The 27,634-nt window shown below is 49.1% G+C and overlaps 1 protein-coding gene across 3 annotated transcripts; it reads left to right on the forward strand.

The window, feature by feature from the left end:
• The first annotated feature begins 702 nt into the window (after positions 1-702).
• LOC147635089 (syntaxin-52-like) lies at positions 703-26,690 on the forward strand. Of its 3 annotated transcripts, none has more exons than XM_086804381.1 (6): positions 703-1,233; positions 22,581-22,679; positions 25,937-26,037; positions 26,141-26,208; positions 26,316-26,351; positions 26,425-26,690. In XM_086804381.1, the coding sequence occupies exons 1-6, from the start codon at positions 1,019-1,021 to the stop codon at positions 26,536-26,538; spliced, it is 633 nt and encodes a 210-aa protein (XP_086660507.1). In that variant the 5' UTR covers positions 703-1,018; the 3' UTR covers positions 26,539-26,690. The 3 variants fall into 3 exon arrangements, with proteins under 3 accessions (XP_086660507.1, XP_086660508.1, XP_086660509.1); XM_086804382.1 differs by having other exon boundaries at positions 26,319-26,351; XM_086804383.1 differs by lacking the exon at positions 26,316-26,351.
• The last annotated feature ends 944 nt before the right edge of the window (positions 26,691-27,634 follow it).

The raw sequence follows: 27,634 nt of genomic DNA on the forward strand, positions 1-27,634 counted from the left end.
GTACCTTCTACTAGTACTACAACTAGGGATGCTCCAAGTGGAGATATCCTAATTGCACCTATTGGGGCTTCCTAGGCACCATCTTCTACTACCACAACTAGAAATGCCCCAAGTGTGGAACCTAGCGTAGCTACAATTGCTATAACATCTCACTGTAAGCGCATGAGCCTCATCTCTCATGCCAAAGAGAGAATAGAGTGAGAAATCATGTAAGGTCACAACGTCTCTAATGCGCAAGGTGGATGATGATTCACTACTGTGAAAAGTCATCATGAGGTCGACAACAAGGTGGACGAGGATTCACTATGAAAAGTCATCATGAGGTCGACAACAATAATGCCCAAATTTATTTGGAGGTGGTGTACACATGTGAGGATTTCACTACCAATATATATTAATATCCTGAAATTTGTTTGGAGGCCGTGTGCAACATATGATGATTTCACTAGCAATACATATTAATTTACTTTTGTGCCAAGTAAGCTTACATACGTTTGGTGTATCTATGGCATGAGACCATCGACAACATGGTATATATAGCACACATTCGGTTAATATGTAGCTGCATGGATGGGTGGAGGGACTTTACCCTTGTAGAGTTCAAAGATGTAGTAACAACTTGATACGTGTGAACACCCCCAAAGCATGGCGAGACCAAACTAAGATTCACAAAGAGAACAAAAATAGGAGTGCACGCGGCAAGGAACCTTGGACGAAAACAAAATTCTCCCTGGAACCTTGGACGACTTTCAAAAGATTCCTGGTTGCAGGGCGGGGCGATGGCGTCTTGTGCTATTTGCCATGTCCCGACAACGCTAGATGTCGGGCCTCCGCCTGTGGAGGGTTTTGGAATCTGTTGAGAGATCCAGCGTCTGTCTTTCTCTCCCTCCTCTCCCCCTCACGCCATGAATATTCGTCTACACTACTAGATCTACCTGCGCCTGTGTGTAGAGCTTCCTCTCGTAAGCAGTAAGCAGAAAGCCAGAACGCAGGAAAGCCAAGAAGCGGAAAAGCTGCCATGGCTCTCGCGGACACCTGGTTGAAGGAATTTGAAGAGGCTATGAAGCTGGCCGACGACATCACCGGCCGTCTTAGAGAGCGCGACATGCTAGTGTCTTCAGGTGGAGACCCTTCCCAGCTTGTCTCTTCCACCCGCCGGAAAATCACTGTTTTGGGCACTTGCCTGGATCGGCTCGAGTCTTTGCTGCAGAACCCTCCAGAGAAGTCCAGACTGTATGCGCCCTTCCTCAGCGGTTTCCCATCAAATAGTGTAGTTTTTTTCCTCCTATTTATTTTCTCCTAAATTTGCAGGCAGAAAAACTTTCTCAACTGAAGCTTTGCAGGGTAAAAATAATGAAAATAAAGTATTCAATAATAGTTTTGCATCGTTGTGTAGCGTCATGGGCACGTGCATTATCGCACAACATGACTGCTTGGCCATCACATTATGCACCAAGCGTGTCTTTCATTAATCTATCTCGTAATTCTCTAGCTCTAGGCTTATCAAGTGAAAGTGCTCACTTCGAATGGACGTCCTGTATTTCTGCCAGATCCATGCAGAACAGCAACAGGCCTGTAGGGCCAAGCTGACCACTCAGCAAAACCGACTAATGCGGCATTCATAGGAAGTTTCAGTGTCAGCATGTTAGCAAGCTTGCTTCTTATGCAGAAAGATCTCAAATTAAGCAAGACCCATGCAGAAAGACAGGTGGGTAATCGAGGCGGAATATGGGCTGGGACAAGTAGAATAGGATGTTCAAAGGTGAAATGGCTGAATAGGCCTGCCAACTGGAACACAGAACAACACGAGAAAAAGCCTCAGGGTCCTTTGTGGCCAGGCCAGAGATGTTTTCACGTAAGGACAAGTAGAAAAGGCTGTTTAATGCTGAAGTGGCTTGGGCGTCAAGAGTTTGCGGCCTTACTTCAACACACCCAGAAGCGTCAATCAACACCCTTCCAGAGAAGATCCAGTTTAGTAAGTATGGCGGTGAGATGGATGCTAACGTTCTACCTTCATGGTTGCATTAATTCACTTCTTATTTTAGTGTTGTACATCGGTTAGATATAGAAAAGGCTATGCTTGTGACATTGCAACTAACGGGAGATGCTAGCATTTAGTGGCATGATTGGTCTAGTAACAACTCAAATGCTTTCTCCGGTGGGGCTACTTACCCCAACGCACTTTACTTCCACCAGTATGCGCTTCTATAGCTTTGATAATTATAGCACCCCCAGACTTCTCCAGCTCTGGCTGTTGGCACTCTTTTCAGCCGAAAGTTGGAAACTAGGCTGGAGGAGGTGTCTTCTGTGGAGTTAGAGCCTAACAAATTGTTCAAATGTTATGGTTTTGTTGGTGGATAGAGGGTGGTTGTCCTGTTTGACAGTGGTAGCACTGAGGACATCATTACTGAACAAGTCGCTAGTGTGCTCGTTTCACATTGATTTCCATTGACAGATAGGTAGCAAGATTTGTGAGGATACGAGTGCTAGATTCCAGAATGTAGCATGTAACGCTAAGTTAATCATACAAGTTGATTTCATGCGCGATTTCTTGATTGCACATCTATTGAGGGCAGACATGATATTATTTATGAAGGCAATCTTCCCAAGACACTCTCTCCTTGGGTTGCAGGGCCCGAATTACTTCGGAGGGGCTTGGAAGCTGTGCCGAAACCTACGGTTGATTGTTTACCCCAGTTGGGTGATGCAGTCGGTTCAATCCATTTGGACCAGTCGTAGGGTGGTGGCCAACCAACACTGGGTATATAGGCGGGTTTGGCAGCCTTCTTTGTCATATTGAGATCAACAGATGAGATCTATCCTTCGTCTCATAGTCTACCTAGATTGCCATTAAAGCTTCTTACGGGAGTGCATTGGTGGGCAGATTTCATTAGTTTGTAACTCAGTTTGTAACAGTATTTTAGTGTTGTTCTCCAACTCTCTTGCATTAAGTTTTTTGTCTTGTGATGATGTAGCATCATGCAACCGGTTTGATTGTGTAACACGCAGCAAGGCCTTCTTTATACCCTTTTTTTTTTTTTTTTTTTTCCATGAAAAGATACTTTCATTAGTTATAAAAAAGCCCAATGGACTACAAAACCTCTCCTGCTATAAGAAGGCAGAGCAGAGACCAATCAAGGTAGCTAGGGAGACTCTCCCTAGGTGCAGAAAAGTACAAATAAACTGAGAGGCTATATCATACAATAGGAGGGGGGAAAATCCAAATAGGTGGCCTCTAGTGCCAGCGGGGGTACCTGTGTGTAGAGTATAGAAAGGGCCACTGCGCCAAGTGGTGTGGAAAGCCTGGCGTCGCAAGATCGCTCGATCCGAGTCGCCCCGGATGCGGTCATACTGTCCTCGCAGGGTGTGAATCAACTCCTGCCAGATAGCCCGAACAGTCTCTGCTGGTGGCTCCATCCTCTCCTGTGTCCAGCCGGCTGTCGAGAAATCCGGTGAAGGAACAAGGCGAGGCTGGCAACCAATGAATCTGATGGCATGGCTAGCCTGCTCCAGCTCCATCTCGTATCCCATAGCTAGCCTTGACGAAGTCGACCAAGCAGCGGCTCCCCACGTATACACTCTCTCTGGAGAGAGGGGGGCCAAAATGCACAGAATCCTCAGCCAAATCTGGTGCGCCTGTGGACAGTCCCATAGGCAATGTCGTTGTGTCTCCAATGGGTGGCCGCATCGGACGTAGGCCGGCGAAAGGCCACTGTAGACAAGCTAGGTGCCAACTGCAGAGCCCCTGTGGGCAACCAGCCACTGGAAAGCCGAGATCCTGCGTGCCTGTCTGCTAGCCCCGAGCCTGGTCCAAAAATCCTCCAGGAACTCCTGTGAGAGTCCCTGTAGCCGCCAATGCTCCGATGCAGCTGGAGAGACCATCCTCCTCGCAGTCAAAATATGCCTCTCCAACCGAACAATGTACTGGAAAAAGGTGATCTCTGTGGCCTCGGGGGACGCATAAGGATCATGCCACTCGTACTTGCCAGGGTCCCACTAGAGCCGAGCCAAGGGACGCACAGCATATGCCCATATGCGCCAATCAGAGTCCACATTTGCAGGGTCTGGATCAATATGCCACTTCCGAGAAGCGGCGGCCACTACCCTACCTGGCTGATGCAAGAGCTCGAGAAAATCCAGCAAGACGTGATATACCACATAGTCGCTAAAAGCACCTGATTTGTCACCACCACCCTCCCAGCCAAGGAAAGCCGAGCTGCACTCCAATATAGAAGCTTCTTCCGAATGCTCAGAAGAAGCGGGGCGATTTGCTGCTCAGGTGACAAATCAAGTCCAATCTGGTATCCCAGATACCACACTGTTGTGCCAGGAGGAATCCATCTAAAACCCGGGTCTGGGCTCCATGCCGGAGCGGGAGCGCTACTGATCCAAAAAGCCACTGTCTTGCGCCAATTGATCAATGCTCCCGAAGCCACACCAAAAACCTGTAGAGACTGCTCTGCCCTCTATAGATTGGCCTCCTTGCCATGCAAAAACAATCCCGTGTCATCAGCAAACTCAGAATCAAGCAAGTCCTCACCCTGGACTGGAAGCTGGAGTCCTCTTAAGCCAACCTCCTCTGCTGTCAGATACATGCTCATAGCCTCTGCAAAGAAAAGAAAAAGGAACGGAGCGAGAGGGCATCCCTGACGGACTGATCTGGTCAGCTCAAAACTCGGCCCCCGTCCTCCTGCCATCAACACTTGGCTACGAGCTGTGGAATATAGAGCCGCCACTCCTCGAATCCAGTCTGGCTCAAAACCCAGGCGAAGCATAGTGCCCTCGAGAAAACCCCAATCGACTCTATCGTATGCCTTCTCAAAATCGAGAAGCATAACGACCAAGTCCTCGCCGGGAAACCTAGCTCGGTCCCAGAAGGTGAAGATGTTGTCAAGGATACTGCGCTCCTTGACAAAGCCTGTTTGGGTAGAATGAATCAAATCCCCAAGGAAGGGCTGGATCCTCAAACTCAAGGCCTTGGCTAGGACCTTGTAAACAGTATTGAGGATCGTAATAGGCCTCCACTGCCGAATATCATCTGACACTCCCTCCCCCTTGGGGATAAGAAAGATCAAGCCCTCTGAAAAACTCTGTGGCATCACCCCAGTGTCCAAAACATGCTGAAAACCCCTGCGGAGGCCTGGCCCCAAAAGGTCCCAATAGCGCATAAAAAAGGCAGGCGTCAAACCGTCCTCCCCAGGGCAACTATGATGCGGGAGGGCCCTCAAAGCCTCAACAAGCTCATCCTCTGAAAGGGGCGCACCCAAAGCTGTGTGCATACGATCTGTGACCCTCCTCTGCACATGGGTCCACACAGTCTGTCTACAAGCATCACGTGCCTCCGTGGCTGGCTCCGTTGAAAGCATTTCTCTGTAGAACTCAGTGGCAATAGCTCTAATCTCCTCGGGCTCAGTGGCTAACGATTCGTCGTGCCTCCTAAGCTGGCGTACTCCTGCTCGAGCACGGCGGGGTCCGGTGATCCCAAAAAACTCCCCAGTCACTCTATCACCAAGCTGAGTCCACTGAGAGGCCTAGCGATGATAGTAAAACTCGTGTGTCTGCTCCTCTGCCTCTCGAACCTCCTGACGTGCCTGGCTCAGCTGGGATGCCACCCACTCACATGTGGGCTGCAGCTCCTGAAGGCGCTGGAGCGAAGCAAGGCTACGTGTCAAGCGACGCTCCCGCTCTCGTGTCTCTCCTAGCCGTGTCAAGGCTGTAGCGTGCAAAAAAGAGCTGAGCTCGATGAGCCCCTGGGCACACTGGCCTGCTGCATCCAGGTCAGAGCTCTGGCTATCTTGCCATATCCTCTCAATGTCCTCAAAAAGACTGGGGTCTGTAAGTATCCTCTCTAGGATCCTCAACTGCAAGCTGGTCTCTCGTGTCCTCTCCTCAAGAGTCAAAATAACTGGCGCATGGTCTGAGAAAGAGGTGCCAGCGAGAATGCCAACGGAGCCACCACGCTCCCCGACCCTGTCGCCCATATAGAAGCGATCAATCCGTGATAAATTAGTCCCTCCCTGTCGGCGATCCGACCGAGAAAAACTAAGACTGTCCTGAGAACGGGAGAAAGCCTCATGCTGCCATGCATCAGTGATCCGCAGTCATACAAAATCGCTCCCAAGCTGCAAGCTCCATGCCGTGCACTGTAACATGACTGCCTCCCACCCTATCGGCCGGGTCCTCAAGTCTCCCCAACACACCAATGTGCGGCCTCGGGCAATGCATCTGTAACAAGGGTCCACAACTCTGCTCTGGCATTAGCATGATTGGGCGCATAGACATTGAGCACACCAATGTGCTCATCGTGCATCCTCAGAATAACCTACTGCGCTCTACCAGGCACAATGACCCCGCGATCCACAATGGCCTGCCGATGCATCCGCAATGACCATGCATACTCCTCCCTGCCCTCCCAAGGGGCCAAAACCTGCAGACCAAAAATTGTCCCATCTACCAGGCATCACCGAATCATATCTCCGAATCCTGCTCTCACTCAAACGGTGCTCCTGCATCATCAAAATATCAATACTGCCCCCAACCAGGCATCTCTGAAGCTCCTGCCTCAAGCAACCACGATAACGTACATAGTGTGCGCCGCCAAGGCCCTGTACATTCCATGAGATGATCCTCATGGATGACCTGCTGAGGTGGAGGCTGTCTTAGCCATACGGCGGGCCTTCGCAAGTGGCTTGGATGGAGAGTAATCCCCATCCGAGCGACTACGAATCTGCCCACCCGGTGTGCTGCAAGAGTCTCGGACCAGGTGCCAGTGATTGTGTCCCATAGCGACTGCGTCCCGCTCGGAGAAAGAATCCTCATGTATGCATACATAGCCAGGGTCTTGCGCTAGGTCTGCCACTATGCGAACCACCAAGTGTCGATTCCTGGAGGCACGGTATCAAAGAAATGTGCCAACTCCCAGAGTCGGCCTACCATGTCTGTAATCTCCAAATCACTCACATGGTGAGAAAACTCAACTGCATGTGTCTGCAAAATACTAATAGCAAGATCCAGAGTCCACTCCCGGTCGCTAGTGCCGCAAAGAGGGAAGGAGAAGGCCACCGTTGAATCAAGTGCCTCCTCCCCTCGGGCTGGAAGTATCACCACATGGACTCTGATAGGTGCTGGCACATGGGGGCCCTCCGCTCCAAATAGGTGTGTAAAGGAGTAGTCGAAAGCCTCCGAGCGCTGTCTTGTGTCGAGACTACTCAGCCGACTGCGGATAGAGGATATCCGTGAAGCACGAATCGGCATGGTAGGTCTCCTCTGCGGTACACGAGCAAGGTCGGTGCTCAGTGCCCGCCGGACCGCAGGTGAGCGCCAGGGCACTGCCAGTGCCTCCCGGGGAGCTGAGACGAGCGGAGGGGGAGGAGGGGGGGGAGAAGGGGGTGGGGAAGGAGACGCTGAAAATGCGGGAGCGGGAACGGGAGGAGGCGAGGCGAGAGGGGGGGACGGGGGAGGGGGGGTGGAGGTGGAGGTGAAGGGGGGGGGGGGGGGGGGGGGGGGGGGGCGCTGGCATCTCCTGATCCTCAGTCTGCGATGGGGTCTCCTCCTGGAGGAGAGCAAAGCTGTTCCTCACTGGAACCCAATGATGCTGAGGCTGTGTCTGCTGTTGCGTCGGTCTCGGGGCATGCTGCTGTGGCTGTCTCCCTCTACGGCGCCCCTGTCCAGGCTGCCAATCAGAGGTCTCTGTGGGCTGAGCAGGTGTCCCGGAGGCTGCCTGCCGAGCCGCATCTGTGGATGGGCCATCGGAGGTTTGCTGCTGCGGTGAAGATCGGGGTCTCCTGCGAGGGCAGGCTTTGGCCAGGTGGCCGACCTGCCTGCATATAAAACATTGGTTTGGGAGCCCCGAAAACTCCACTCTCTGATCGATCCATCCCCCCCCCATCCTAGGTAACTGAATGACCTTCGGAAGGGAGGAGATGTCTGGAACCAAAACTCTGACCGAAGGCGCTCTAGCCACCATTGAAGCTGCTGTGGGGCCAGTCTCAAGCACCGAGCCCACCAATGATCCTATCCTGGAGAGGAGCGGAAGGTACTCGCGGTGAAGTCTAGGAAAGCAAACTGTGACATGGAATAGGCGCTCTCCTTGTTCGGCCGCTGCTGGGTCGAAACCATGCTGCCAATGTCTGAAGAAGGCCTGAGCGCCCCTGACGTCAAGGGGACTCATGGCTAGGACTTGGGCCACGCTTTGGGCTGTCTCAAACTCAATCTGGTAATGGCCGCGGCCCAGTAACTGAACGTCTAGGATCTTGCCCACATCTGCAAGAAGGTGGGCCTGGAGAAGATCCCGGATCTCCCCTCTGCTGGGACGGGTGCCAACTATACGGCAGATGGTGGAATGTGCCTGGAGGCGTTCCACCTCTGCGGCGAGGCTCGCTTCCTCTTTTGGCGAAAGAGAAAGCCTGATGGGGGTATCCTCAGGGGCGGGCGAGGGGCTGCGAAAGAGTCCCTCTGAGGTGGGGCGGGAGGGGCCTCCATCAGAGTCTGAAGTTGAGTCGAGGGCAAAGCGGGACGGGGGGAAGCGCGGAGCGGGGAGGGAAAGACCGAAAGCGAGGGGGGGAGGGGCGGATGACAGAGGGGGGGGAGGCGAGGGGGAGCGGGGAGCGGAAGGGCGCGAGAGGGGGGCGGGAAGGGCGCGAAGGGGGGGCAGGAGCAGGCGGGTGCGAAGGGGGGGCAGGCGGGTAGACGGGCGCGCGGGGGGGGGGGGGGGGGGCGGGACGCGGACGGGGGCGAAAGGGGGGGCAGACGGGTGTGAAAGGGGGGCGGGCACGGCAGGGGGGGGGGGGCGACAGCGCGAGCAGGCGGGACGAAGGCGCGAGCAGGGGGGGAGGCGAGAGCTTCAGCGAGCGCGAGTGCTGACTTTCTTCTTTATACCTTTTCTTTTAGTGAGTTTAAGAAATTCACTTTAATCTTTGCACACGGGAGATAGAGCTGTAGAGATAGAGAGTAGACACTAGATTGGGTCCCAACTACCCACTTCCTCCCGCAAGCAGGAGTGTATATATATATATATATATATGTATGTATGTATGTATGTATGTATATATATATATATATATATATTCAAGAAAGAAACTTCTATTAAGTATGAAAAAGGCATACAACAATCATAGCTATAAGCTGGAAAAGAATAGAATCACCCCAATATGTGAAGTGATTTCAACCACTGAGGAGCATCATGATGCCATGAGAGACCTGTGGGACTAGAGGAAAAGAAAATGCCATGGTCCCACTCCCGCATAGATATAACACGCTTTGCCTACGCAAAACAAGATGACCCCTGAATACGAGCCCACGTAGCCATAAGAGTATAGATGATATCAACCCGTATAGTACTAATGCATTGATTACCTTCGTAAGTTTAAATTTTTCTGACCTTATGAAGGTATATAGTAACTAATGCACTGAGACCCAAAAATCTGGACACCCTCGATAGCCTCCGTGCATCTAGCTCTCTAGATCTGCCATGCTCTAATACTAGCAACAATCTCCCAACTAGTGTATTACTTTGGAGAACTTCTTTTACAACGTAGACTTTACCAAGAAACTTACTTGATGTCAGTCGACTGTGGAATGCCAAATGTAAGGATGAGGTAGTAGACCAAGCATTGGCTGAATCATGAAGCGGTCTGTAGACAACTTAGAAGCCACTTCGGGAGCCATTGTGCACACCGAGATCTATTGAGGGGATTAGGATTGCTTGCCTACGGATGGCGGCAAACACAGACTTCGTGCTACATGCCATCCCCAGCGTTGCACTTAGGTCAAGGAGAATATCATCGTGTCACTCTCTAGGGTGGAGGTCCAGACCACGTAGATACGGATGGGGGCCACCATCTCCTCCAAGATACCGGGTATGCTCTGGTGAGGTGGATTGGGGTGGCTAAGGAGGGAGCTTGTAGAAAGAAGGGTTCATTTGCGAGGGAGGGTGGGCTAAGGAGGCTGCGAGGCCGGGCTCGCTGGGGATTCTGATGGGTTCAAGGGAACCTGGAAACTTGGAGGGGGATCACGGGGAGGTAATGGTCTCCAAAAAGGGCTGGCTTATGACATGCCCACACGAGAGGCTGAAAATGTTGTTTTATGCAAGCACTTTCATACACTTGGCTGCAGGCTGACTGGCCTCTCCCATATTGCTTGATTGGGCATAATGCCAAGGCCGGCTCTTTGTGGATCTTGGGCGACCCATATGGGAGCCCACCTGTGGCTAAGCCTAATGCCTATGGTGCGTAATGCTTCTACATGCTTGTTAACACTACGATGACCTATATGTGAATGGCAACAGACATTGATTCAAGTCTCCATATTGTCCTTGGAGCCGCGCTTAGGGAGAAAGAGAAGATCATTGTGCCAAGTTGCAGCCAGTTGATATTGTGTTAATTCTTTCTATCATATATCCTATCAACTACCTTTTTGTTGTAATAATTTTTTCTACTTGTTATGATCCTTGGTGCTAGGATTCATTATGGCTGAGTCTGCCCTGTATCTCCGAAGCTCTGATAGAAACTCAGTACACAGACCTTTGTATGAATGTATGCTGTGTGTGTGTGCATGGGGTGTGTGTTGTTGAGATATCGAGCTCAACTAGTGCTACGGTGGACATTGATGACCCACTTGGGTGATAGCTTCCACATCTACACCATTGGCATGGTTGGTGAGATTATGGGTGATATGCGGCCAGTGGGATGACAGGCTCTATGACAGTCATTTTGGATTACTAGAGACTGGCATAGTTATAGCGCCAGCTCATTTAGTCGGGTTCACATTATGGACCGACCCTTGTATGTTGTAGTTGAGTATTAACCCATATAGTGTGTACTCTTATCTTTATGTTATGTTGGTTGAGTAGAGAAGAAGAAGATAGAAGAAAATTCAGCTATCCATCTCTCTCTTGTGACTTGTTCTCTCTTGTGTGTGTGTGTTTACTTGCTAGGGTTTGAAGCTCTCCCTCTCCCCCACATTCTCTTTACGGTATCAGAGCCTGGTTCGTGTGAGAGCTGAGACGGAAAGCAAGAGGCAAGAACAAGCAAGGAAGGAAGCGGTGCTACAGGGGTAAGAGCACCATCATCTCTTTCCCCTTCTTGGTTTAGGTACAACACCCCCTCAGTAGCTCTGGGAGCTACACATCTTCGATTGAGGAGCTGTCTTCGCGAGAGCAGAGCTACAAGGCAGGTATATTATTCTATTGGCCGTCGTTTTTTCAGCCAGATTCGCGTTTCGGGTGCGTTACGGGTCCCGTTTCGTCACTGTAGGGTATTTTTGGCAGTTTTCTGGAAGTTCTGGTAGATAACTGTTTCTGCTCGAAATCCGGTTATTGCAGTGCAACATTACATTTTGGAAGTGTAGACAGGGTTTGTACATGTATTGTTGATACTGGGTGTATGTACATACTACATGTACTCTGGTCACATTTGGTGACACACATGTTGTATTGAAGTACCGCTGTTGCAATTGTTACAGGAGATACTGGTGTATTATAGGTTGCATACAGAAGTTGTCTGTTTGCAGGTTATTTGATTGCTGCAGGAAAACATGTCTGACGGAATTAACCAGATTGTTAGTGAGAAGCTGGATAAGAATAACTTCCATGCCTGGAAGTTCACAATGATCAATTTCCTAATGGGTAAAAGATTTTGGGATTATGTACAAGGAGACAATGAGGAGCCTCCAGAGTTATCTGAGGAGAATGCCACTCCTGCAGATATAAAGGCATTCAAGGATTGGAATCAGGGTGCAAGAAAAGTCATGTACTGGCTTTCAATTAGTGTCACAGATACTATGATAGGACACATACAAGATGCAAACACTCCAGCAGTTGCATGGCAGAATCTGGTTCAGATGTTTCAGACTAACATAAAGGCAAGGAAGCTGCTGTTAAAGCAAGAGTTGCATGCTGTGGAAAAGAAAAGCATGTCTATCAATGAATATGCCTTAAAGATCAAGGACATTGTTGAATCCCTTGGGTCTATTGTGACAACGTGAGCAGTATACAGTTGGCCAGTAACCCAGTATATCATGCTAGAACGAAGCACATTGAGGTGCATTATCACTTTGTGAGGGAGAAGGTTCTAGCAAGGGATGTAGATCTGGTATACGTCAGCACATATGATCAGGTAGCTGACATCTTCATGAAGGCATTGGGCACAGAGAAGCTCCACAGGTTTAGGAGCTTACTGGAGTGCACTGTGTGGAGTTGAGCTCGAAGGGGAGTGTTGAAATATCGAGCTCAACTAGTGCTACGACGGACATTGATGACCTGCCTAGGTGATAGCTTCCGCATCTACACCACTAGCATGGTTAGTGAGATTATGGGTGATATGCGGCCAGTGGGATGACAGGCTGTGTGACAACCATTTTGGATTACTAGAGACTAGCATAATTATAGCGCCAACTCTTAGTCGGGTTCACATTATGGACCCACCCTTGTATGTTGTAGTAGTTGAGTACTAACCCATATAGTGTGTACTCTTATCTTTATGTTATGTTAGTTGAGTAGAGAAGAAGAAGATAGAAGAAAATTCAGCTATCCATCTCTCTCTTGTGTGTGTGTGTTTGCTTGCTAGGGTTTGAAGCTCTCCCTCTCTCTCACATTCTCTCGTGTGTGTGTGTTTGCTTGCTAGGGTTTGAAGCTCTCCCTCTCCCTCACATTCTCTTTATGTGTGTGGGAGCATATATTAATACCAAGCTCTACACCCACTATTGCGCACCGATGACGTTAGTGGGGATGTCGTAGTATCTAGTCCATACTATGCATGATGGAGTTGATGGTTTATTGTCTTGTGGATAACTACCATGAGGTTATAAATTGCACTTTCTTATAAGGTGAATTTGGGCACAATAAAATGGTATATCAGTCGGTGCACGGAGCTGGTTTGTTGTCTCCTCTTCGGATTGAGCACAACTGGTGGAGGGCGGGCATGCCTAGGAGAAGTAGAAGGTGAGGTAAGAGGGGGGTCTAACGAAGCATGGGGGTGGGTTCTTGAAGGGGGGTGAGGGGGCAATAGCTGTGGAGTCAGGTCCGTCGGGGGAGCGAAAGGGGCAGAAGAAGACTAAGGTGCCAAGGCATCGGATAGAGGATCACGATAGGTAACGGTTTTTTAAAAGGGGCCGTAGGTGTGACGCGAGGGGAGGGGGGAGAGAGGGGGGGAGGGGGGGGAACATCATTATCCAGCGCTGAATGTGAAATGCTCAAAATGGTTTTCTGATGCAACCAACCCCATTGGGAGGGCACGCTCGTTGGCGCCGCTCCGCCCTAGAGGCCTGAAGGCGATTCCGCCTCGGACCGGTGTCTTGCCACTCTTCGACTCCAGGTCATCGGGGGTTGGGGCCTAGTGCTGTGAATCTCAAGGCCTAGGTGCCTCCCCTTTGCCTTGATGAGAAGTTGCGCTGGGACTGGGGGGAGGGACCATTGGTGGCGTTCACGCTTGGACTGACGCGGGGGGGGGGGGGGGGGGGGGGGGGGGGGGGGGGGGGGGGGGGGGCACGCTCAAGCAAGATGTCCCATTTGATGGCAAATGAAATAGTGTCTAGGGAGGCTAGAATACTCCACTCTCTATCAAACAGAATCTCCCCTGTAGGCATGGAAGAGAGGTGACATGAGGAACAACGTCCAAAGAGGTGATTCAGATGCGAAGAGAGGGAATCCTGGCCGTCCGAGCTAGAACCGGGGCGGCTGTGGGAGGGGATTCCATCACACTTCGGATAAATCTACGAATCATTGAGTAGTGGAAGGTACTCCTTCTTGAGGCGAGGAAAGAAAACTGTGACTTGGAAGCCTGAGACACCTACCAGGGGGTCAGATGTTGGGTTGAAGTTGTGCTGCCACCTTGCAAAGAAGGCCTGGGCCATTCGCAGTGCAGCGGGGCTCAGTTGCATGACTCTATTCGATGCTGTAGGTGAATCAAACTCTACCTAGTACAGGCGGATGAATATCAGTGATTTTTCTTGGCTTGCCGATGAGGCCAACTTCATGAAGATCTCTGCAATGTCTGTGCACCGGATTACTACCCACAATCTTGCAAACCAAGGTGGAGGCCTCTAGGGAGGTGATGGTCGATGCGAGGAGCAGCTGGAGGTCCTCTTCTGAAAAAGATGGGCAAGGGATGGCGGCCTCGGTATCCATAATGATAATTAGCACACTAATGCAAGAGAATAGGCACACTCAACTCAATCTCTATTGCAATGTGTTGTAAACCATACAATGAGAGGCTTCTAATACAGTTAGCCTCTAGCCCAATCTCCTTTACATGTGTCATGCTATGTGGCAATCCCTTTTCCACATTCTTTCATGTGGCTCTCACCATTCACACAATATCTCATGTGGCATTCTTATCTTTCCACAACACACAAGATAATATCTTGCACCTCTAAGGTGTGTTCACACATTCAACCAAATAACCTGAGCTTACATATTGCAACACCCTGTCTTAAGCGAAGGGTGTGTACTCACACTTGACCACTATCCAATCAATTAACCGAACACTCACCCACGGCAATTTGGCATTGTGCCAAAGTCATCTTTCACCACTCCCTCTCAATGCTAAATTGGAGTGTTCTACTCAGTGTGTGTGCATGTGTCTGCCAGTCTAGACACCAAAGTTTGTTATGAGCTCCATTTTGCTTGGGTGGAGCCACTCAAGTGCTTTTTGGACACCCATGTGCCCAGAAAAAGGACAAAGTGCATCGTCCATGCATGCACAACTCAACGCACACCACATTACAATCATTTTGAGCTCCAATAGGCTCAGGCAGAGGACCCTCATAAATCGGGATGAGACAATTTTACATCCGTTTTATGCGTATAAGCAAGGGCAGGGCACCCATCAAACTGCAGTCAAGATTCACGGCTTTTGTGAAGCCGATATTTGCCCGATATTTCAGGGCTAAGGAGACCAAAAAAAATGTACAACGCCGTGTGTCTTGCATGGACACAATTTGCGACTCTTCGTTAAGTTTGTGGCTTTCTTAGCCACTCTGTGCCTCTCCTGGGGCACCACTTATCGGACTCCTTCGTTCCATCCAACAAAGTCAGAGAAGATATCACAGTGATTCAGCATGACCACCAAACAAACACATATGCCTTCACTTGGGCATTTGCATACTAGTTATGGCCAACATGTACAGTTTTGTAAAGTGCATGTGAACAGGGCATAGTCACATGGGACGCGAAATGGGGACGGGGAACGGGGACGGAAAAGATTGAGAATGGCCATTCCCTGTGACTATAGAGTGACATGGAACGGGAAGATGCTGCCATTCCCAACATTCCCGAGTCTAAAAATGCCCATTCCCTGTGACTATGAAACAGGGGGCTAATTGGAGGCTGATGTAGACACCAAAAACCTTGAACCTTATCTTGATAAGGTCACTATATCACTAGTGACCACACACACAAAACACGACGCTGCAACGCCGATGATACTGGAGATTGTGGTAATGGCTTCCCTGCTGCTCCTTTTCTTCTTCCTCTGCTGCCTCCTGTGTGGAAACCGAGACCTCTCCCATGCTGTATTGCACCAACAGCATTGATGCCTTGTGGCGCCGCTTGAAACATGCGGCAAGCGGAGAGAAACTCAGAGAAAGTGGCCACCCACGCGGCACCAACTTTACCTTCCATTCAGAAAATGGGGTCAATGATGATAATGAAGAAGAGATGGCCTGACGAGATGGAATCGCCTTGTCGACGATGGTAGAGGAGGTGGCAGCTGCCATTGTGCTTCCAAGTTTGTTTACGCTTTGCCTCTTTCGACCAACTCCCAATCACCTTCTCTTTGCTTGATTGCAAGCTGCCTTCTTCTTGTAACCAGCCTTGCTATCCAAGCTTCCAACATGCACACATTTGTGCACCAAAATGTGCTCTCTTCCACATGGAAGCACCCAACTTCATGCTCAACCATCTAGAGCATATTCCAGCAAATTTCTTGCAGCAACAATAGTGCTTCCAATTGAAGCACTCTCCAACTTGCCCAAATCCATGGGTGGGCTGGCAGACAGTGGAGGCAGTAGACAGTTGGAAGCAGGTGTGGTGAGGGAGGCAGGCAAGAGTCCAAGGCAGAGCAGGCAGCGGGCGTGAAGGAGAGCAGCAAGGGCACACGGCAGGGGCTAGCAACTGGGCAGGTCGCTGAGACTGCAGGACTGGACTGGGCAGGCGAAAGCGGCGTTTTGGAGAGAGGGGGGGGGGGGGGATGATGGCGACTGGTTCGCGTAGGGGGGAAGCTCCAGACCTTGCGTCGCTAATGCTGGTAATACCAATGTAAACAAGTTACTTGTGCTGCATACCCACATCTACTTAGGGAATGCGGGACTATGGCTGAATGTTGAAGATAACTTCTGGCTGCCTTGGAGTGTACCACGCTGAGGGTGCTCTGCTAAAGATATTCATGCACAAGTCCTGGGATTCAGGAACACATGGTAACTGCTTTATTCACTGCTGAATTATGCACGATTCCATGAATGCCACTGAGGGCGGTTTATATATGCAAACCCACAACAAGTCGGCTATCTATAGGCTGTTGGCTTATGACTTATGCCCATGACAGGCTGAAAATGTTCTTTTATGCAGGCACTTTCATACACATTGTGAGGAGAATCCCAAGCCCAAACCAAACATGGTGTAAGGGAAGATGTAATGTACATATGACAATGTATAGTGGATCCTAGATGGCAAAAGTGACATGTGGCAACCAAGTGGATTTACGCAGGTGCGAGAACGAAAAAGGAAAGCGTATGGGAGAGTGAAGGAGTCGGGTGGCGTAGTGATCTGGAAGAGAGCGAGGCGGAGATGGGTTGAAGAGGGAGAATTGGGAAGTTTTCAAAATGAGAAGTGGCTAGGGAGACCACCAGGGAGGAGAGTAAGAGAGAGATTGCAGTGGAGAGGTCTCCTGCAGGTCTGTTTTCTTGGTTAAGGTTGTAGGTTGGAGGTCGTGCTGATTTTTTCAAGTTTGTAGAAGAGAGGACCAGTGCAGTGTGAGAAGGTTTGGTGGGGTTAGAGAAGAGGGTGTGTTGAAGACCAGAGAGTCGGCTAGGATGTGTGTGCCCTAGGTTCTCTGTGCAGCATCTCTGTTAGAGACATGACTCAGACTAGTTTCTACTCAACTGTTGCTGCTGACTGTCAGATGAAGACAGTTTTTGTATGTGTTTGAAGAAGACATGCTGCTTGTGGCGATGAATTCTGTGAGGTTCGAAGTCGCGGCTGAAGATAAAGCTTTGGAGAGGTGTGGCTAAGGTCTACCTATGGGGGATCCTTGAGCTTTTTGGTGTTTTCTTCTTATCTTTGTGCCCACGTCTTAGGGCTGTTGAGACACTGATGTGTTTTTGTCTATATGATGAAGTCTGAGAGTTTGGATTGTGTCAGTTGTGAATGGATGCAAAGTGTTTATGTTTTGATGTTTTTGCTGTGGTAAATGAGTTGCTTTGATTGAGTTCATGGAGATAGAACATCTGTGTGTGTCCGTCTGAAGTCTGGGGAGTTGGTGCCGAGTTAGTGCTGACTCAGTCACCATCAGTTGAGAAGGTACAGAGTTGGACAAGGTCAACTGAGTATCAGATGAAGTCAGCTTAAGGTGTAGAGGGCTTGGTTTGACTTGTCTGGGTTTGAGGAAAGTGCTTGTGAGTCTGATCTAGCAGTCAGAGGATTGTCAGTAGTCGGTAGTCAGTAGTCGGATAGATTGAATAGTGGGCTGAAAGGTGATCCAGAGTCAATTGTGAGTTAGTTGTAGTTAGCTGAGTGTCTATAGTGTTGGATCCTGGTGAGGTTTGAATGTTTTGAGGGGCTAAAAGTGTCAGAGGACAGGGAGAAGAGGAAGTTTGATCCAGTTGAATTAGCTGAGTCAGTTTGGTCAGAACAGTCAAATTGGAGGCAGCTATGAATCAGCTGCCATCGGTCGAGAGTTCATAGTGATGGATCCTTGGGAGGATAGAGTCTTTTGAGAGTTAGGGAGTGTCAGAGGACACAGTGTGAAAGTTTCTGATTCAGTCGAGGTAGTTGAGTCAGCTGGGTCTGTTTTAGATAGCTGAATCAATATCTGTCAAGGTCAGTTGGACAGGTGTTAGCAGAGGGTCAGCGGAGCATCAGCAAAGTTTCCAGGAGGTCTTGGGGTTGTAGGTCTCAAGTTAGCTGATGCTGGAGGATAATAGGAGAGCCTAGAGGACTCATATCGGACCGAAGTCAGCATTAGCCATCTGATTCGGTTTACAGTTAGTTGTGTGTCAGCTGGGGAGGATTCAGGTCAGTTGGTTGTCAGAGGAGGTCAGATGGGCTATATAGGTGGAAGGTCTGAGCTATTGGAGGTCAGGTCTGACTTGGGAGGATAGCTGGAGGAGTCAATTGGGTCAGATTGGAGAGTGTTGAGGTGTCCGATTGTGTCAGCTGAAGGGCTGAGGACAGGAGCAGAGTTGATTGGTACCCTTGGAGTTGGGATCTTAGTGTCCTACAATTCTGATCGCTTTACATTTTCTTCTTGTGTGCTTGTTGGTGGTGTTATAGAGGCCATCACCCAACGACCTCACAACGTGGTTGCGGGCTGACTAGCCTCTCCCATACTGGCTGACTGGGCATAATGCCAAGGCCGGCTCTTTGTAGCTTTTGGGCACCTTTAGCTAAGCCTAATGCTTCTACATGCTTGTTAACAAGGGGATGACCTATATGTGACTGTTCTCGAAGTGGGTTAAGTGACACATACTGACACCTAGGCTTCATATGTGACCTACGTAGCTCGTGCCTTAGATGTCCCTAGACCAGGGCTCACAATAGGGTCACAATATACGACAAAATAAATGTCTCGTGCATCCCGTACTTGGATGCCATGTGGCCATATCTCTACAGTAGATGCAAGTCTTTTGGATGCCATGTGGCCATATCTGTACAGTAGATGCAAGTCTTAGAGTGGTAACTGGCCCTTTGTGAGCCCTTGTCCGGGACAAGTCAGGTAAGGATCGACTGTAGAGGGTCATGGTCAGGTGTGCATGTCTTGCACATGAAGTTAGTGCATGGCCCGCACGTTTGTAAGCCTCTGGAATGATGTAGAGGTGTACCAAGCATTTTTTAGGCTTCCAGCCGGATGCACAGGCACCGGTCTAGGTCAGGAGATAGGCTTTGTAGAAAGCCATCTCATGGACAGCCGTGTAAGGCTTGTCCAAGAGCCACCAAGGAGGCCATTGATGCGAAGGCTAGCCATAGGCCAAGCCTAGGCCTTAAAGCTAATCCTAGGGAGCCCATGGGGCCCTGTCAGCGAACAGCAATGCTGCCTAAGACTCACACATGTGAAAGTGATGCATTAAATGCTGAATTCTCGTAGTAGTGAGCAGACCGATAGCAGCAATCTGGACCGACCCGCATGTGTGGATTCTATATAAGTGATTGTCAGCCTTTTGCATATCTCATCTCATAGTCTTTGCAAGAGCTAAAGTCCAAGGGCTGAGACAGCCAAGAGGGGGCTAAGGGCAATGTGGAAAGTGTAGATCAAGGTGTCATCTTCAGGCTGAATGCAATCTCAGCTAAGTGAAGGTATCCAAGTCAATTCTGTCCTCATTATTTACAGCGAGAAGTCTACTCATTCAATAAAGCAAATACACCATATGTGGTGGGGGCCCTTCAGAGGGTATTTGGGACCCAATCTTGTGTATTTCTCTCCTCTCTCTCTGCACTCTTACTTTTCATTACATTGTGCTTTTGTCAAGAACAAAGGGGCTAATGGTATCTTTCTTTTTTTCTGGTTTTCTGGCTGAATCTTCACACTTGAAGAAGGCACTGATACCAGTGTAACATGCAGAAGCTTGGTGGATAGAATCGATACTTCAATGGACAGAATTCAGCATTCTTTCGTGATGAAGATAACGCACAACATAGAGAGAAATGTGCACATAGAGAGAGAGAGAGAGAGAGAGAGAGAGAGAGAGAGAGAGGGAGTTGGACACAATATTGGCTCTTGAATACCCTCTGAAGGGCCCCCACCATGAATGGTGTATTTGCTTTATTAGAATGATGCAAATCTGTAAAAATATTCTAGTTCTTAACCTTTCACCTTCACCTTGGCTGCAGACTTTCCCTTGGCTATCCTGGCCCTTGGAATTCAGCAACCCTTTGTGAATGCTAAGATGAACAACTGAATTCTGGCCTATGCTATTTATAGTGCCTAATCTGCTGGTCGGTTTGCTCATACAGGAGTCAACCTGTTTATCTTTTTCCCATGACCTGAATCTGCCTTTTTACTAGGCGCCTGTTCACACCATGTCTTGGCCGCCTCTGCTGGGCTGGCCGCATGCTGTTCAGGCTGTGCCTGGCCTGTCCAGCCTGCCTCTGCGGCTGGTCACCTGGCTGGGCTGGCCTCCATGGCTGGTCGGCTGGCTGGCCAAGCCCATGTGGGCTGTCCGACAGGCTGCCAGGCCCTCTAGAGCAGGCCGACCAAGGCCTAGCCTCTCCATGGGCTGGTGGCCATTGGCCATGGACCACTTGGGCCCTTGGGGTGGCCTAATGCCTACCCCGTGCCCACTCAAGGGATACAAAAACCCCTTTTTGGGGTAGCCAAAGGGCTTCCCACTTCTCCCACATGCAATCTACATGCAGCTACACAGACGCCTAATTTGCATCCTGGACTGGGGCTCACATGGGACCAATTTCCATTCTAGGTCCTACACCTGCTGTACAGATATGTCCATGTGGCATCCAAGTGCAGGATGCACGTGATAGGGCACTAGTGATTGTGCACAGTGCCAATGATTTGCTGGCGACCCTTTGTCCACGGGTGGTTGCCATGTGGCACCTGCAGTGGCCATAACAGTGTCCAACTGCGTCAAATCCCCATAGGATCTCCTCATAGAACGCTCTTGGTACAAGACTCGAAACGTGCAAACAAACCAAACAAACATGAAGGGGGTGCAGGCCTGACTCACCTCCCAACCTTGACAGCCGTGGGCAAGCCCACAAGTCTTGGCTGTCCCCACCGAGCCACGAGCTGAGCTAACTAGATGGACGTACCGACCAATCTCTACCTCGTGACGTCCCATACCGCCACAAAGCTACCCTCACGGGCCTCGTGATTGCTGTCGGCCTCGGCTGCATAAAGCAGGTGCACGTTTACACTAGATCTAGGCTCCTGACCATAGAGCTCTCACAAAGACACGCGAGACTCTATGAACTAGTGACTAACCTTGGCCACCCTTTTATAGGCTCTTGGCCGGTCGTCGGGTGTCCACACTTGGGTGCCTGCCCGTCCATACTAGAGTGTCCGTCTGTTAGTCTATCCCTAACTTAGCTTGCCAATCAGCCTGCCTAGCTCCAAGCTTCCCCAAACCTCGAAGCTAGTCTTGTGTGAGTGTAGCACACGGTAGATACACACTATGCACATGACAAACTGCCTCCGCACACATCATGATTCGTGTCCTGGACTTGGGCTCACATGGGACCAGTTTCCATTCTAGGTCTTGCACCTGCTGTACAGATATATCCACGTGGCATCCAAGTGCGGGATGCACGTGATAGGGCACTAGTGCTTGTGCACAGTGCCAATGACTTGGTGGCGACCCTTTGTCCATGGGTGGTTGCCATGTGGCACTTGCACTGGCCATAACACTGTCCAACTGCCTCCACACACATCCTGATGTTTTCTACTGACTGCTGTAAAGGAATACATACACATGGCAAGACCTCTCTTTTAATCTATAATGCTCAGCAAGTGATGAAGCATAGGTAGGGAAACAAACTGCCAAGAAGTGTGAAAATTTGTTTTTAAAATCGAACTGAAAATTTAATTCATCTAGACCCTCCTATGGGCAGGGTGAGTTTATTGGTTTGAGCTATAGAATGCAGCAGCAGGTCAGGCCTTCAAGGCATTCTAGGAATCATTGAAATCTGCAAGGTTTTTGATGAATTTCTTTAGCATCTTCAGGGATTTTGAGATGGAGAATTCGATCAACCTTTAACATCTGAGGTGAAGGCTTCCCATGTGCTTAAAACCTAGCTTTATACTCTCTAAAGAAAATCGAAGCAGTTTTTGCAGAAAGTCAGAAGTTGTTTGCACCTTGATACTAATATACTATAAAGTGATATCTACCTAGCAGGAAAGTTCTGACCTTAGAAGCTACATGCTTATCACACGCAATGCGCAGAAGTTAATCCTTTGGTTCATACAGTCTTCTAGTTACATACTCATAAAGGTTATCCTCTAGACTCATATGATTCAGGATGATGCGTTGAACTCATTCCTTAGCTTTCACTGTCATCTAGCAGTCATCTAGCATATACATGATTTTTGTTGTTCAGGTAGGGGTCAAGGTCATCAAATGCTTTGCCCTTGTTTATGAGGGTTGTCAATGCTAGAGGGTTCATGTGATCAATGAACCTAATCTCTGTCATAAATTTTCCTACAATATGCAAGCAAGACACCAGAGCTAAATGTGTAATGACGTGTTCAACATCTTGGGTAGAGAAATACAGGCATATCAAATGTTGTGTCTAAACTACCACTCTGATTTTGATGTTTATTATGTGTTAGCTCCTGAAAAGATTTGTCCCAATTAGCTGCTTATTCAATCCCTGGAGTATGCTAAAATTATTGCTGGTTCTTGAATGCTTATTTTTGTAGAAATGAGGAGGAGCTATACCGACGGCAAGATATGTTGTTGGGTATCCGGTTCAAAACAAAGCAAATAGCAGCAAGTTTTAGCACATCCCCCTCAAGCAGGTGAGTAGTGCATTGTGCCTTCGTTCTCATAGGAATGTGAGGCTGATATAGGACACTCAAATACTCTGGCCTGTACGTAGAATAGAGGCCAAAAGGACACTCAAATACTCTGGCCTCTGTGTAGAGGTCTGACCATTAATGAAAGAACGTGTTTGTTCATTTGATCAGTCATTTGGATTGCTACCTTTCGACAGTGTACTCCCTTATCTAGTTGTAATTAGCAAAGTAATCTCACAGTTTAGGGTTTAATCATACTTATGACTTAATTGGAGTGGTTTACTTTTTTGTCAACTCATACAATGCATGCCCGACGAGTTGGTACCTCCATGATAGGAATTTTCATTGAGGCCAATATCAAGATGCCATTCTATCCTTTCCTAGCTTCTTTTGTCCAGCATGGTGCGAGCTTAGGTCTGGTTCACAACAGTCTCCCGAATTCTCAAGAAGAGACCATTATGCGGAACGATCCCATGACAAGATGGGGCAGCCCTTGGGGGCTAGTAGATATATCCAGTGGTTCAGGGCTAGCCTCTTCCTTTCATGGAAGGCCTTCAAAGCCCTCCTAAAGATAGCGAGGGATAGTTTGACTACAAGGCTGAAGGGGCTCCAGAATAGAATTACACAGATTTATTGCCATCCTGTTGACATTTATAGAGGGGCAGAGTAGACATTGTTGTACTCATAGAAAGGGTAGAAGATGGAGAGGATGATCATGCAGAGCACTTTCTAGACCCCCCCACACACCGAGTCTACCTTGGAGACTGAAGTGGCATTCAGGTGAGGGGGGATGGATTTGCCTTCCAGACTGCTCCCGTCTAATTATTTACTTGATCATCTTCTTAAGTGGAGCTGACCCTGTTTTTTTCCAAAGAAAGATCCTTCTATCAGTAATAAAGAAAAAGCCAGCTGTTTGGCTGAATACAACACTGCTAAAAAGCAGTCCAAATATACATATGAGAGATAATGAAAGGGAGACTCCCTCCTCGGCTGGCCGCTCTATCGGAGGAAGGCCACAACACTGGAGGCAGAGGAAAAAGCCACACTGGGGGCCTGTAGTGCCAAGAAGCTCCACCTTACTCTCTGCACAGGAAGGCATGGTAGAAAGCCTCGTGCCGCTGCTGCATGCGCTTTGAATCACCGGCCAAGCGTTCACAGTGGTCGCGGAGGGTGTATACGAGGTCCATCCAAATGGTCGATGGCCTCGCTGCATCAGGCTTGCCAAATGTGCGAGGCCGCTATGCTACTGATGATCTCCCGTCACAAGCTAGTGTGTCTCTGCCGTATCGGAGCTGCCGCTACAATCGTCTTGGAGATGTGCATGTGAGTGAGACTCAAAGCAAGGCCGTGTCCATCATCCTTGTAAAGTAAGGCCTTGCCTGCCTCTGCAACCCAAGCAACAGCCCCCCATGTGACAGTACAGGCAGTGCTTAGATCGGAGGTGAATATGCAGAGGATACGCTGCCAAAACTGCCGTGCCTTGGGGCAGTCCCACAGGCAATGTCTCTAAATCTGCTCAGGGATGCCGCAGCGGGCGGCAGCAGCTTGCTGGTCTGCTTGCGAACGCTAGTCACGTGCCCACAGCTAAGCTCTGATGGCTAAGAGCCAGAGAAAGGAGGATATCTTCCGGGCCTCAGAGTCTCTGCTAGAAATCCTCGATGAAAGTTGCTGGGACTCCTTGTGTTTGCTAATGTTGCTGCACTGGCGGGGTGCCATCTGTGGTCTCGAGGAAGATCTGATGGCTGAGCTGGGCAGAGTTATCAAAGAAGGGGATGACCTGCTCGGGATCCTGAATCAGTGGGTCTCTCCACTGCCACTCTCCAGGGTCCCACTGTATGTGAACTGGTGGACTGCTCTCCCAAACCCATAAGCACCAGGATGCGATGCCTTTGACCTCAAGAGGGGGAGGACCTGTCACGTACTTCCTCCCCACGGACCCGCTGAGGGGGGGAGGGAAGGTCATTGCCGATCTGCCACTGGGACGCTGTCAGGAGGTTGTGGCCTGGTCCGACCGCATGAGTGTTGATGAGGATGCCCCGTGAAAAAACCAAAAACCACCAGGGAACTCCGGTGCGGTGAAAACGGCCATCTGTGGAATATCGGGGGATCCTTGGGAGGCAGAAGCCAATCCGGTGGGATGTCGCGGATCATAATGGAGGCTCCTCTCAGGGTGCCAGGTCCTGTTATGTTGGCTCCAGAACTCGACAGCAAATCTGCCATGTGCCCAGAGTTTGAGCTGGCCCCCTGCAGAGCCGGCCCCAGGAGAGGTGAGATCAGGCACCATTCATGTGTCCTGAGGGGAGGCAGAAATGAGGTTTCCAGGCCATGGGCTCTCTCTCCCCCCTCCTGGCAAGTGGGGCGTGGGGTGGGGCGGAGAAGCTGCCAGGTGTGAGGTTTTTGCTGCAAACCAGTCCTCAAAGCCAGTGGTGAGATCTTGGAGGGGGCCTCCGAGAAGATCCATGGAATCCCTTCTGTCCAGGGGCCTCTGCAGGTGGGGAGGCGTGAGGAAATGCGGTTCAGGAAATCTTTCCAGGGCTTCTCCCCGGGCTGCAATCCGCGCATGATCAGGGCTGACCCAGTTGCACCAGAACTCTTTAGCTTCTTCCGGAGGCAGCTTTTGGCGGGGAACCCAAGTGGAAGCACTAAGCTACATTGGTTGACCACTGCGTAGTTAAAGAAGGGATTGGTCTCTGAAGGGAAACCTATCCTCACTCACCTGGATGCCACTTTAGTCTCTAAGATGGACTACATACAGTGTGGAGGCAGGGTCTACAATTATAGTGCAAGGTAGACTGCTATGCACAATTGATCACACGTGGATGCTGTGCTTTCACCCTTGCAACAGGGTTTTCTGTATGTGAGATCCCAGAACAAGATAGAATGCATGATTGGCACACGTGTATGCTGTTCCCTACACTGATCTCGGGGCCGCCCCACCAACCACACCACACACACCCTGGTTCTTGCCTGACTCAAGATGCATACTTCTAAGAGTCCCACAATCTACTGTCAATAGATGCTACGTTGATAATGTTATTCTTTCATTTTATACGTTTGTATTTATGTTTTACATCAGTGCTCTTATAAGTAAAACAGTCTAGAGGAACACATGTTCCAACACTCTTTATTTTTTTGAGAGCCAATTGGAGGATCTGTACCTACATTTAAAATTGTGATAGGTTTAGCGGTAGATGCAATGTAAGGTCTGGTTTATGTCTAGGTTCTACTTCCAAACTTTGCGATATACCACCTCCTTGCAGGGCCATTACTAGCCTTGGAGAAAATGCAGGCAAGAAAATTGCTGAACCAGCCAGAGCGAGTGGCACGGACAGCAACGTTAACCTTGGTCTGCTGAATGAAGGTACTGCAAAGGCCTTAGTGTGTGCATTGATTACTGTGTCGGAAAAAGAAGTTCAATGTGTGAAGGATGCTTTTCTTGCTTGTGGGTGACCTTGCTGGATCAGGGATAAGTACAACAAGGCACGTTACTTTGGATGTAGCTGAAGATGCGAGCTTGCGTACTCACCTCCTTGTATGACTTCGAACCCCATCAATCAGAGCCAATGTTTAGATGCAATATTTTTGTTCATTGGAATAAATCTAGCATTATGGAGACTGATATGTATGGTGATGGATCAGAAGGACGAGAGTGACACGCCCGATTCACACTCAAAGGTTGGTTTACCTTAGATGGGAACACCATATGACAAAGCTTGACATAGTGTAGTAATTTTTTTGTGGTGTGCAGGGTGGTGAGGGCCAAGAACCCAGCAGGGGCTGCAGCGTGCAGCTATCATGTCTGATTTTCATGGGCATTTTGGTCTTACTTTTGCTTGTATGGACTATAATAAGGATCTGGTAAGGTGGCCTTGTGCTAGTGTAGGTACTGTTTTAGCGGCAATTCTTTTCAGGTTGTATCATAAAATTCTTTATGTTCATGTTGCAGTTCAAAGTAATTTGTCTGATGTAGAGCTAAATAGCAACAAACTGATTGAACATGTTTATAGTAATCCACTCCAAGCTCGCTCTCTCTCTCCCTCTCTATAGAAGCATCCCCTCTTTGGACCTCTAGAACAGAACTCGAGCTTACTTTTCCCTTATATCAGACTTGATCTTGGCCGTGCACTCTAGAACTACCCTTTCTGTTGTTCCAGTTCACTATAATGATTGCGTTTTTTTACTGAGGACAAAAGCTTGGGCTTCTAGACCTTAAATGGATGTCTGATGTTTGTGACGATGACTCATTTTTTGCAAGACTAATGGTACCGCATGAGGAGTTAAAAGATGGTGAAGGGCTTTGTTGTTTAATGAGATAGCGATTCAGCAGAAGCTGCAATGCGAGTCCAACTACACTTCCCAAGTAATAACTGTGGAGGGAGTTCTAGTGAATAAGGTGCACGGGTTCCACTGTGCAACTAAACAAGTATTCAGCATCCTTGTGATATAATGGGAGATTATATAAGACATTCAAACCAGATTAGATGGCCTTCTACACAGAGAGAGAGAGAGAGAGAGAGAGAGAGAGAGAGAGAGAGAGATTGCATGGAAGCAAACGTGTATGGATTCTTTCCTACAAATTCCTTTGTCGAATGGTCTCTCATCCTTGAAATTTAGTGTCATTATGAAGTAGTGTATAGATGGTCATGAAGGTTACAAGTGTGGATGGATCCTATGATAGCCCTCTATATCTTAAGCTACATTGAAGTACCATGGAAAGTACTTATGAACTCAATAAGTAAAAAGTGATTGATCCATTAAAGGTGTATTTATAAAAAAATGAGACATCTATCAAGTATGGATAGGTCTGTGCAAAAGCAACATTTCAGAATGTAGGGTGCACGGATTTCGAACTTTCGTGGCATAACAATGTTCTTACAAAGATTTCCTTGCTTTTGAGAAAGGTTCTTCAAGTCATGAGAACAAAGATAATTGGGTTTACTTACACCCCCCCACATCCT

This window comes from Cibotium barometz, chromosome 10 (assembly GCF_041138505.1).
Source record: "Cibotium barometz isolate CiBa-2024 chromosome 10, ASM4113850v1, whole genome shotgun sequence".
NCBI classification, from domain to species: Eukaryota; Viridiplantae; Streptophyta; class Polypodiopsida; order Cyatheales; family Cibotiaceae; genus Cibotium; species Cibotium barometz.

Coding starts and splice junctions, on each gene's coding strand:
- LOC147635089 (XM_086804381.1), top strand. CDS start 1,019: ATGGCTCTCGCGGACACCTGGTTGAAGGAATTTGAAGAGGCTATGAAG. Junction 26,209..26,315: donor GCTTGCGTACTCACCTCCTT/GTATGACTTCGA, acceptor GTGATGGATCAG/AAGGACGAGAGTGACACGCC. Junction 26,352..26,424: donor CGCCCGATTCACACTCAAAG/GTTGGTTTACCT, acceptor TGTGGTGTGCAG/GGTGGTGAGGGCCAAGAACC.